The sequence below is a fragment of the Leucopleurus acutus genome (assembly GCF_964270905.1).
Source record: "Leucopleurus acutus genome assembly, chromosome: 16".
In the NCBI taxonomy this organism is placed as follows: domain Eukaryota; kingdom Metazoa; phylum Chordata; class Mammalia; order Artiodactyla; family Delphinidae; genus Leucopleurus; species Leucopleurus acutus.
The window spans coordinates 19,624,025-19,636,889 of NC_139158.1; the positions used below are offsets into that span (position 1 = coordinate 19,624,025).

The 12,865-nt window shown below is 37.4% G+C and overlaps 1 protein-coding gene across 4 annotated transcripts in view; it reads right to left on the reverse strand.

Annotated features, from left to right (window-relative positions):
* RBBP6 (RB binding protein 6, ubiquitin ligase) overlaps positions 1-12,545 on the reverse strand; it is a 32,055-nt gene extending 19,510 nt beyond the window's left edge. For all 4 annotated transcript variants that reach the window (XM_082858119.1, XM_082858120.1, XM_082858118.1 and 1 more), the window contains exons 1-3: positions 11,346-12,545; positions 6,669-6,768; positions 4,348-4,384 (exon numbers count right to left, since the gene is read on the reverse strand). In XM_082858119.1, coding sequence (XP_082714245.1) covers positions 4,348-4,384; positions 6,669-6,768; positions 11,346-11,511 — 303 coding nt within the window. In that variant the 5' untranslated portion in view covers positions 11,512-12,545. The remainder of the gene's footprint in view (positions 1-4,347; positions 4,385-6,668; positions 6,769-11,345) is intronic.
* Between the last annotated feature and the right edge of the window lie 320 nt (positions 12,546-12,865).

The window sequence follows — 12,865 nt, forward strand, 5'->3', positions numbered from 1 at the left end:
AGTGATCATTTAGTCCCTACTGCCACTTAATGTTCAAATACTGGGCATTTTTCTTAGACGTTTTCTAAAGAATGTTATCTTGTTTTAAAGCTGAAATGTAACTCACCCCACTTATCCTTCTCCACACATCCCACATACAGTAAATAAAGGCTAACCATTGATAGGGACTCAATTACAATGAGAAAACAGGGTAAAGAACACTATATCACATAGGAAACCTGTTCAGAGTGGTGGTTTAATACTAAGAAAGAGTCCCATGTCTATCAATGGTCTCTAAATTTGATAATGCTCAAGACAATGTACACTAGAAGAGAGAATAAGAAATCTTTCGAACTTTCCCATAATGCCATTACATAACACTGTAAAAACAAGCAGCTCTTTAAAGGCTCAGATAATTGCTTTAATAAAACAGGTTCCAGATAATTGCTACTTTTTCTTCTTTGAGTATGTACTGCTCAGTCTGAATAAGTTCGTTTATTCTCCCATACAAAGAGTAACAATAGCTAATCTTGCCAAAGAAACCACAGCTTTATCAGGGCAAAGATGTTAAGCCAAATAAAGGGAACAAAAGGTACCCCGGGGCAGGGCAAACAGAGCAGTTACAGAATGGACTTTAATATGCAGAGAAAAGAAAGTTAATTTAATCAAACAGAGCAAGTATTAAACATGGATATAAAAGGGCTTTAAAAAACATTTATTTTCAAATGTGACATTTAAAACTTCTTATTGTTCCCCTGAATATGTTAATATCAGTTTAAAAAAAATGTTTATGTATGTGTGTATGCACACACCTTCAGCCTCTAACTCTAAAGATATGATTTCCCTACAAGTGTACCAAAATGAAAACATTATTAGCTTCCTATGCGGTAAGTGGGCCGCTTATTCAACATGTTATACATTTCTCATGCATTACTGGTCAGAACTCTTCTTTAAAATGGAGAGAATGTAACAAGTTGTCTGCATCAAAGAAAAAAAAGTGAGTCTTCATCATGTATTTTTCAGGTATTCCAGAGAACTAAGAGTATTAAAATAAAAGCAGCATGACTTAGAGCCCCAAACAGAAATGTAATCAGTTTTGATATGAAGTTCTTAGCCCAATGCCCACCACAGCAGTAATTCAATAAATGGAAACAAAACTGATGTTGGCTAAATTTAAAATACATCTTATAAATATCTTAAGAGTTTTAAATGTTAGTTTGATGGATATTATTACTGGTATGTTTATTTAAACAAAAGGTTCTTAGCTCCACTTCGAGGGACTACAGAGTCCATAATGCACTAATCCCACATACATTCCTAGCCATATAACCCACCAGTGGGTTCTCACTCTCGTGCAGCTTTGAAGTGTTCTTTCCTTAAAGAACGAGTATCTCAGGAGGTAAATTTAAAAAAGAAAAATTGAAAGAACACATAAATAGACTATTTTTATCCAGAACAAATTCTGACCTATTCAATCTATTTTGAAGAGGGTAACATTTTATTGATATATCAACCAGAAATTACCTGAATTTTAAGAAACAAGGACTGAACAAACTGCTGTCAATCCATGAAATTAATAGCCTTTAAAAATAGCCTATTACTGTCTAGAATATGCATACTGATCATTTCCTCAGAAAGAAAGCAATCAGTTATATCACTCTTTTTTATTGTTGGAACTAAAAAACTAACATTTTGTTGTTCTTCCCACTCCTAAGATATAGCTGTCTTTTTGTTATTATGCTGGGCTTTCCTATCGTTTCTTTTAGATTTCTGCCAACTTGTTATTATTAGTATATATTTATCTGGTTAAAAGTGGTTTCAGATATTCAACAGCATCTAAATCACCTTTTTCCACCAAATAATCCCTATAACACTTTAATACCTTATAATTCACAAGTCAAATTTACCACAAATTTAGAAAGGCATCCAATTGTTTTCTACATATAGCAAGGTACTAAGAAATAAGTGTAAAATGCTGACAAGAAATGCTTTAGAAACTAGGAATTTATACGTACTAAACATCAATAAATACAGTAACTTTCAGATTTAAAAAAAAACCCTACTTAAAAAAAACAGTCTCCAAAAACACTGATTAATGCACACTATAGACATCAAAATTAACCCACATTCTCACATCTAATTTGTGGTCTTGCATCTGGAAGCAAGAATCTGAAATCTTTTATGCCAACTATATTTGCCTGAAATTAAAGGATCTTACAAAATGTAAGCAGGAAGAACCCGCAGCTTTGGAGTACCAACATAGAAGGATGACTACAAACAAAAGTTGTGGAATATAGATAGAAACAGTCATCCTTGATTAGAGCTGGCTTAAATTATCAAAAGTGTACATACATTTACTAATTAGAATTTAAAAATCTGGTTTAGTGATTCTGTCTTAATTGGCTTTTGTGAATTTGCACAATGCACGTAAGTCTCCTAAGATGGGCACTAATTACACTTTATGAATATATTCTCTCAAATCTTAAATGTCAGCAAGTGTACCCCAAGCAAATAAATGATGGGGATATTAAGTTACTTAATATCTCCATTTAAAATTATTCTACCTAAAAATCAAAGTCAGTTTTAAAGTTATTTTTTAAAAAAAGAAGAAAGAAAAGAGAAACCTAAATAAGCATAAAATAAACTGCTTCTTGTAAGTGTAATACAGACATGCCAGGGAACACACAAGGCTAAAAGAACGTTAACTTTATTTATGAACATGTGATCTGTGTTCATACACATGCTAATAAACAAAAAGGAAATAATTGTTTTCAAGAAATAAAACTTCATCTGAATTAGTTTAAATACTATATAAAATGTACTTTATACAAAATGTGTTACATTAACTACTACAGTCACCAGTATAGTCAATCTGATTTGTGCTAGCATTTGGATACATAAAAATCAGTTTTAAACCAATCACCAGCAAAACAGAAACTGTGGACAGTCTTTACAGCATTACGCTTTAACCCCCCCAAAAAAATCCATATACCCCAAAGAGGGGAAAAAAAAAACCCAAAACACTAAGAGTTGTGATTTTTGAATCACTATATTTAGTTCCATGAGAACTAAAGGCCATATACTTTATAGAGAACAAGTCCAAAGTTCAGATATTCTATGTTATCATGTTTAAGATCCAATGATCCAAGGTTAGTGAAATGCCTGATACACAATTAAAAGATCAGTAGCATTTTAAAAGGATAAAGTTGAAACAGCAAGCAATACCCTTAAATTCTACGTGAAGATTTCAGACATCTTGTATTGTGTACAAATCAAGCCTGAGCAGTCAAATGTTTAGAGCACCATCAAGTTTACAGAACCCAATTACTACAGATCTCTGTTCTGAAATGGATGTTTCACCCCACAACTTAGGAATGCTGCTACCTTTCACTTAAAAGCTCAAAGTCAAAATGGTGTCATACTTAAGGTTAAGATGTTACCCTGGTTAAGGGGAGTTACCTTTGATAAGCTACAGCTTTCAGCTGGCTTACAATTAATGCAGCATTTTAATATCTTATGAGAAACAGGAAATATTTTAATTTGGACAACTGAGCAGACTAGAGAAGTAGAAGACCTCTGTTAAAACTTGAGAACGGTGTACTCAATTGTATAAAATCATCAAAATCATCGACGAGACACTGATATACTTGTAGGGGGCCCAATTCCAGGTTTCACTTTACAGTACAGATATAAACAAAGAATAGGAGCTCAAAATTGCCAAATAAAGCAAAAGTAAATAATAAAAGCTGCATCAATGGTCTCTGGAAAGCTCTTTTCTATGACGTGTCTGAAACTGGAGAAAGAATCAAACCTTAAATATATGCTTTGGATGTTGCTAATGCATTTTTCAAAGCCATCAATCAGGCAGAAAAAAAACCAAAAACCAAAAAAAACCAAAAACCAAAAAAAGAAAAACTAAGTGATACAACGTGAAAATGGCAAAATATACACTCCAAACATTTTTTATTGCAAGAAACAAAAAGCACACAACAGCCTGTACATACATACAAAATACTAACTATAGACAGACAGATGTAGAACATGTTACCATGTTCATTAGTGTAAAACCTACATGATCTAAAAAAAGATCATACATTAACTGTACAACACAGCGTCATACAGGAAGAATGCTATCATATTTAATATGAAACAGTGTTTTTTGGGCACAAACTACCCATTTCTACAAAATAAAGTGTGCAAGTTATGCCACATATATCCATATTCAACTGAGCTGTAATCAAATACATTTTATTTACAATATGTACTATGATCAGTTGGATATTAAGTTCTAAAATGATTTACTTCACTGCTACATTATAAAGGTAAAAGCAATGTGTAGAAAAAGTGTGAGATTGTGTTTTTACATACTGCTTTTGAAGTTCCCATCACTGGTTCAGTTCGACTTCTAAAACGACAAAAAGAAAATCAGCATTAGCTCTCTGTGAGTAGCTATTAATGAATTTTTGTGATAAAAACATCTCTCTAATCACACATTTTTAGGAACACAATTTTTCCTTGGCATAAAGATTTTAGAACAGCCAATTTCAGAAGTAATAAACACATTACCTTGATTAATCTTTACTATCTTTGAACAGTTTAAGATGCATTTCTGGTTTTAAAAAAAAAAATCCATACTGGGGAATTCTAGAATAGATGTGTATCTTGCCACTTATACAATAAATGTTTTCTGAAAGGTAGTATGAGGATTTTGTTATTTAAGAAACTTTGTCGTTATTTCTTAATAGATTGAACAATAATATTATTCCTCAGTTTCTTAATAGGTACAGACGTGAATTTTCATACATCGGATTTCCTTAAAGCAAGACCACTGTTGTTAACATTTTTTAATTTGGATTCCCTGAGAAATTGCTGTGCTCCAAAAACTAAATTTGAAATCCAGAAAGGTTGGCAGTTTAATTTTTTAAAAAAGTCTCAAGACAATGACCAAAGACTAAGAATTCTAAGTTCCAAAAAAATCAACAGTCTGACAGAGTATTTTGGTTAAAAGAATAAGTTAAATAAGTTGGTTATGGAGAACTGAACAAATTGATTTTTAAAATACATACACAAATAAGCTCAAGGAGAAATTCCTTTAAAAGTCCACACAGAAAAGGGGACAAGAGTCAAGTTGCTAAAATACAGCCTTTAAAGGCTTAGTTTTAGTTTTAAGTTTACACTATCCTGACTACAAAGAAATGTCAGACAGCGTATGAATGGAGTTTCTAAATCTGTGCATGATTTGGAAGTCCTGAGATAAAAATGAAGTTTTAATTTACTAGTATTTGCTCAACAAATTCAAAGGCACTTCACGAGGCAAGTACATTACAAAGGAAATCATATACACAGTGAATTCACATTTAGTTCTTTAAGGGGCAACTATTTTCCCTAGTATTGATACTTTGAACAATTCTCTCCTCAAAGTCTCTGAATATCAAAAAAATCTACTGAAATCGAATGCTTGCTATTTTTAAAAAGCACTTGGTAAATTAAGGAATAACTTCACACTAGATTCTAGGAATTAATTCTTCTCTTACCATGTCTCAAAATTATGTAAAGTAAAAGGCACATAGTTCACTTGGTATTTATAGGAAAAATAAAAGTATTCAGCTTTTTAAGTTGTTGCTATACAGAAGATATTACACAAAAGAACCTCCAAACATTAACGTATGGAATATAACTTTACACTAAACTAATGAGAATATTCTTAGAAAACTTGTCCACATGAGGTAAAGCTATTTTCCTCATGGAAATGAGGAAATGACTATTTTCCCTCAATTCCAAGAACACATTCCATTTCCTAGGACTGGCAAATTCCAGAATGTTTCATTGACCAAAAGCAGAATTTGCCAGAATTTCAAGTACGGTAAAAATCTCTACGCTTTAAATAGCTCAAGTTGCTACCCTTTTCACATATTTTAATGGTTATCACCATTGAAATTTCAAGAAAGCAGAGAAAGTTAGATATAAAGTTTTAATCCTGCCCCTTTAGTGCATTTCTTAAGCTCTAGACCACTCCTAGGATATTACCACATTCTTACTCCAATAAAGGGCATTTACCATGTGCCAGGCACTATTTAATTCCTACAACTCCCTGGAGTTAAATACTCATATCCCTGTTTTATTTTGAGGAATCTGAGTCACAAACTTTAGGTAACTTACCCAAATACAACTTCACACAACTGGTGGGAAGTAGTAAATGGAGTCAAACCTAAGCCTGATTCCAGTGTCTGTGGTTGCTTCCCAACAAAAGCCCCATACTGATTAGGAACAAATGTTAGCATTACTGAATACTCTTGATGCTGACAAAACATTTAGGACAGATCTCTTAAGACACTTAATATACATTTCTGTAGTGAAAAAATGGTAGGGGGAAAAAGTGTACAGGCAAACAAAAACCAAAGAAGGGTTCAGAAATATTTATTCACTAATTTGAACATCATTTTCTTGTCTTTGTAAATATTACCTATACAGAGCAAAAAATCTTTCTAATTAGCTCTTACTCCTAACTAGAGGTTAAGTTAGCTGGGGGAAGAAATCAGGAAAAAACAAACTCATCCTCACAATTTTAAGGATTAAGAAGACATACTTATCAGGGTAAAGTAATGAGTTCAGTTCTAAAATATACTTGTTCTTTCTCACAAAAAAAGTCTATTTTGAGAACTTAGACATGGGATTTAATAAATACTTACATAACGTATGTCTTGCTTGTAGATTTAACACCTCCAATAGGAATTCTTCTAACAATTACAGATGAATTCTTAGGAATTAGAGCATTATCATCAGTATATTCTGTAAATAAAAAGATAAAGATTTGAATTTCTATTTGGGATTTGGATAATTCATAGTCCTCAAGAAATAGAAAACTTCAACCAGACATATATGTTACGGGAAATGATCTTAAATATAAAGGAGCATTAGTAACTACATGCTCCTTACATCTAGATTACTGAAATTGTCAGAACAAATATCCAAAGCCATAAGGGGTTTCTCTTAAAAGGACACCCAATAGTATCAGCAGGTTCTTGGCTCTGGCACCTCTACTTTTGTGGAACCCCAAATCTCAGTAAGACTAAGTCATTCTCTATTTAGCCAGTAATGCAGAACATCTGAACTACATGAGAAAAAGCTGTTATTTAGAATGCAAACATTCTATCTCTCCTAGGCCCTAAACACAGTATTACTGGGGAAGACACAGTAAAAAATTAAAATATGACACATTTCAAATACAGAATAAAGGGCTTTGTAATAAAGAATTAAAAGTGGATGCAACTTTGGATAGTACGTTGATTCAAGGAAGGCCCCTCTGAGGACCTGACATGTGAGACTAAGAAGCCAGCAAGATGTGCAAAAACACAGGACAAAGAATGTTTCAGACAGAGGGAAAAGCATGTGAAAAAATGACACAAAAAGGCCAGAAGAGCTGATGAAAATGAAAGAATGAATTGAAATACAGGTAGAAAGGTACACATTATATATACTGCTTCATATCTTGTTTCTAAGTACAACAGGAAGCCACTGAAGGATTTTAAATAAAAATGATGATAATTTTAAAAACAATATTAAAAACAAAGATAACTCTGGTATCTAAGTGGAGAATGAACCTGCATGGGAACAAGAATAGAAACAGGGTGACTAATATGAAGATTGCTGCGTAGTTTAGGTAAGAGAGAATAATGATCTGTTCTGGAATGTGACAGAGAAATCAAGAGTCAGAGTGTTTTGAGGTAGAACGAAGGCTTTCGGATGGATGCGGGGGCAGAGATGAAGGTGAAAGAGGAATCAGGTATGAATTCCTGGGTTCCTGGCTTAAGCAACTGGATGAACAAGGATGTCACTTTCTCAGAAGACAAACAGGGAGGAAGAATTTTTCTACTCTTTGGACTATTGCTTGCAATACTTTCCTAAGAACGAAATTAAAAAAGAAGCTGGACCAATGAATTCAACTATGGTTAAAAAAAAAAAAAAAGATTTGCTATGAAAGGAATTTGTAAAATTACCAAAAAGAAAAATAATCCACTACAGGGAGACAGATGTAAAAATGTACCCATCTCCCTTAATCATACAATCAGGTAACAGGGTTCACTCTTTTAAGATTACTGAGTTTACCTGATTCACTAATGTTACTCAGCACCTAGGGGCTGACTACCACTGTTCTAATTATTTTAAGTTTATCACATATGTAAGCATTTTAAGCTTTTATATATGTATCAGCTCTATTATTTTTAATCACACTATTACTATTTCCTGTTATAAACTGAAGTGTTCAGGAAAGGGCTCTTTTCAGTATATTTCAGGTAGTAAGCTGTATCTTCACAAGTATCCAATTAGAGTGATGCAATTTCCTAGATTTCGCATACCAATGTAAGACTACAATCATTACCTTTTGGATAGTTCAGGATAGTCCCAAATTCCAAGCAAGATCTGAGTAAGAAAAACTGGGAGCAGGGGAGGTGGGGTATCTTTAAAAAATTCTGGAACCAAAACTTGGTGTCAAACACAGGACAGTTAAGCTTCTACCTATGTAACAACCCTCAAAAGAGTTCACTGTGGGAACAAATAGCAAATATGTTCATGAGCTCTCCAATCCAACTTATTCATTTGATCAACACAGTGCTCTGTCAAGCTTGAAGTCTGGTGCCCTGATGCCACATGCTTTCTAATTGACCTTTTAAAGTATCTGAGTTACACTGATGATTTCTTACCCTTTAAATACCTCCTTAATAAGTAGTCTGTTAACTTCAAAAGACCCTTTCTATGCAACACTGTCATTTCGGATCCAAAACATGAAGACTATGGATGAAATGAAAAACAAGATGAATTTAAGAAATGGAGAAACAGTCTTGAAAATACTTCATCCTCAGCTTCCAAATCTTTCACACTAAGTTCAGGATAAAGGTTGTTTTGTTGTGTGTGTGTGTGTGTGTGTTTTTTGGAGGGGGATTGCAAATAAGCAGAAAATTAGGAAAACAAGTTTATTCAGGAAAAACATTAAAAAAGATAATTTGAGATTCATTTTGAAATACAGTCTAGAAATAAAGAAGAATTCTTAAATCTAAAACATGAAATTCTGATCCAAGCATTTTAGTCTAATTAAGATGTAAGAGTCCTAAACATGGACAGATTTCCAAAACTGTAAGGAATGTCTTATAGAAACATGATAGAAATATTAATTCAAACAAACGAAAGTGATCCAGTTTGGCCTTCTTTCCTAGGCAATCTCCTAACTAGAAAGCTATATTTATTCCGTCCTCTTTAATTCACTGGATGGTGCTAAAACCAAGTGGCATTCTTACTCAGCTACCTTGTGACACTGGATGCTATTTCTCAAAAAACTCATTAAGTGCCTAGATATCTTTTTCTCTCCTAATTTGAGGACTGCATAAGATGCAAATTTTCTCTTCTCTTAACCAATCTAATAGCAAAGCTTTCTCCAATAATGACAGTTCACAAATACATAAAAAATATGCTGCTGGGCAAAGCACTTCCCTGCTTTCAGCGTTTGTAAAAATAACGTATCATATAATTTCCTGGCTTAGAAAAAAACACAACACATGACAAAACTCTTAAATTCATGGACAAGAATTCCATCAACAATAATTTACTCCAGTTTAACAAAGTTGTTATCAATTATTAGGTGGAAAAGATGGACAAAGTCTAGCCTTAAATGATTACATCCTGTTATACTCCAGTAAAATATGAAATTGCGTAGTATGTGATTAAAATTGCCTTAATATTCTCTAATATCATTTATATTTTCTTTCCTCTCATTCTTTAAGTATCACTAACATATAAAGATGGCCTAAAATTCGTGTAAATCCATCTGTTCTGTTAAGCGTGACTATAATGCTTAAGGGATGCTTTTGTGGCCTTAAAGAATATCTTCTTTAAGGTATTTTCTTGAATAATATTTTTAAAAGCTGTTTCTCAACTGTTCATGATCCCCAGTAATTTTCCCACGTAATTACAATCACTAAAGCCTCACATGAAGTGTCCCTTAGGTCTGATACACTGAAAAAAGTTGGGGGGGGGAAGTGGAGACTATTCTTTCACGTGTTATCAAGTGAGTATATAAAGTTCTTCCTTATTGAGTATTTTTGAGTTGTGATATGCCAGTAGTAGTTTCTTAACATAACACAATTAGTTATGTCTGGATGTACTGATAAATGGAAAACAGCTCTTGTACATGACAAGAGTTACTCTACCTACCAAACTATATGCTAGATGTGGGCCCCCCACCCCAAATTTCAACCAGAAGAACCCATGTTCCACCTTAAGCCAAATGTAGTGATCAATGAAATACCCTAACTTCACTTTACTTCTCATCCCATCAGTAAAACTCAAAAGACTGACCTACTAAAAACTACACATCAGCATTACAGTAATGCGAAAAAGAAACCAAAACAAGCTCAAAGTCAGAACCTGAAAAGGCCATTTTGTCTCATTCTCATACCTATGCTACATTCTCAATATTGTATAAACTGCTTTTAAAAAGGAGAAAGAACTTAAAGATTCCAATGAGTGGCTTCTATAAATAAGCTACTCATATGGTAGCAGCCGACTATTTTTCAGTATCCTAGTATCAACATAATCATGTAAAGTCTGGCAATTACTATTCAAAAAAAAAGAAAAACCTGTACTTTTGATCTTTACGAAATTGCTAAAGTTTGAGAGTAATGTGATGAACTAAGAGTTCAACTACCTAATTACTGCATTACTAATTCTGGAATTTACACACAAGACAAAAGTGGTCACACCGGAATATACCAAGTTCCAAAAGCAATTCCAATATTAAAGACTGGCTGGATTAAATCCTCTAAAACATTAAAGTGAGGATCTTTCACCACAACGCAGGCAACTCCAAAATTTAAAACTAACTAAATAAATCAGGAGAGGGAGAAGAGAACATAGAATTTGCCATTAAACCCCCAAAGGTGGTTAGGTTAGAAAGGTAGAAAAGTATCTCTAGTGCTGCTTCAACTAATAAGCAGCCTGGCTTATGCGCTCCTCTCCTCCTTCTGAAGAAAAACAGGTTAGAAAACGCCCCAGGGCAAGCACTCAGAGAACCTGGACGACACCCCCATCCTGTGCCACGGAAATCCTCGTTTTAAAAAATCATTTGGGAGGAATCATCAGACTTTGCACGACTGGGGATCAGCCTGTTCCAGATGATCCAAGTACGTAGAAATCAAATAAGTCAAACTCCAGGGCCGACTGCTGCAACCCTTGGCTATCAATGAAAGTCGTCCCCGAAGTGTTTGAACGAACAGTCCCACAAGAGACATCATGGCGGTTAGTCTCCTGCCAGGCACCTCGCCACCAGCATCTCTCTTCCACCAGCGAGGATCTGGAGCCCCTGTGGCTCTTACCTTCTTTCGTCTGCGCGTTGGTGATCTGCAGGTCGCAGTCGGCAGCTTTCAGCTTCTCTCTCCCCATAATCTGCTTCTTTAAATCGCAGAGGGAGATATGGAGCCCATCAAAGGTGACGGTATCATAGTTGAGTTTAGAGGAAAATTTATAATGCACACAGGACATGGTGCCAAAGGATTCCTAAGGTTCAGCGAGGAGACGTGGACACGCTCAATGTATGTATATTTATAAACTTAAGAGCAAAATATGTACACACACAGAACACTCAAGAGACACCGAAGGACCCTAAGGCCTCAGATTAAATAACCCCCCCAGCCACAAGCGGGGGTTCGTAAAAACAATAATCCAGAACACCCCCCCCCCGGATATTCAAAATCGCTTCATGTGGGAGGAGGAGGACGAGGACGGGGCAGGGGGCAAGCGAGAATCCGCCAACGGGCACAATGTCACCCCGCTGGGTCCCCCTCGCTCATGCTAAGGGCCGGCAGGAGACGGGGGCAGGCGGTGCAGTCAGTAGCGGTCAGTCCACACGTTAAAGTCCGAGCGACCCCGCGGGGTCAGGGGTCCATAGCGCGGCCGCACCTCCCGGCTGGTCTCTCTCTCCGTGGACGGGGGTGACCCAGGCCCCGGGAGAAGGTTGAGGGGAGAGGGCCTAGGCCCGGAGTCCACCAGCGGCCTCTCGCCTCCTCCTGGCTTCCGGACGACCGGCGTCGGCTGCCCCAGGCCCAGGCCCCCACCACACACAGACCCCTTTCGCCTGCTCCCCGGAGGCCACGGGCGGCCCCGCGGCCTAGGCCGAAACGCGCGGTCGGCGGAGGAGAGGCCTTCCCGCAGGCCGCCCCCAGCTCCGCCTCCCCCCCGCCGCCGCCGCCGCCAACGCCGCCTCAGACACAAAGCCGGTACTAGGCCTCGGCTAGGCCTTGCAGCGCCTCCTCACCACCCCGGGCCCCAGCCAGCGGCCGGGGGGCTTCGGCTGACCCTGGCGACACCGCCGAGGCTCCCCGACGCTTCCTCTCGCCGAGTGCTCCGCGCTTCTCTCGCCTTTCGCTTCCGTCGCCTTTCGGCCCAGTACCGAAAGATTAGGCCCGGAAACCGCCGGGCAACGGCGAGGGCTCCGCCGGCTCCCTTTTTGTTTTGCCCCCCCTGCCGCTCTCGGGTTCTCGCCAGGTGCCGGCGACACCTCCAAGCCAACCACTATGGCGGACGCGGCCTGGCTTCGGACGAGCGCCCCACTCCGGGGTCTCTTGAGCAGGGATTGCACGGGCGGCGCGCGCGGGGCGGGCCTGACGTGCGCGCATAGGCGGGACGAAGGGCGGGGCCTGCGGCGTCACAAAGCGCACCGGCCCGCCCACGTGACCCCGTGCTTTGTGACTCCCGAGCGCGTAACCTAAACCATCCGGGAGAACGGAAGAAACCATCTGCCTCAAAGGGCGGGGGGGAACCACCGATTCCTCTTCCCAGTTTAAATAAGCATTATGGTTGAAATGCAGTAAACTATGGTTGCTATGCAAGCACCCCC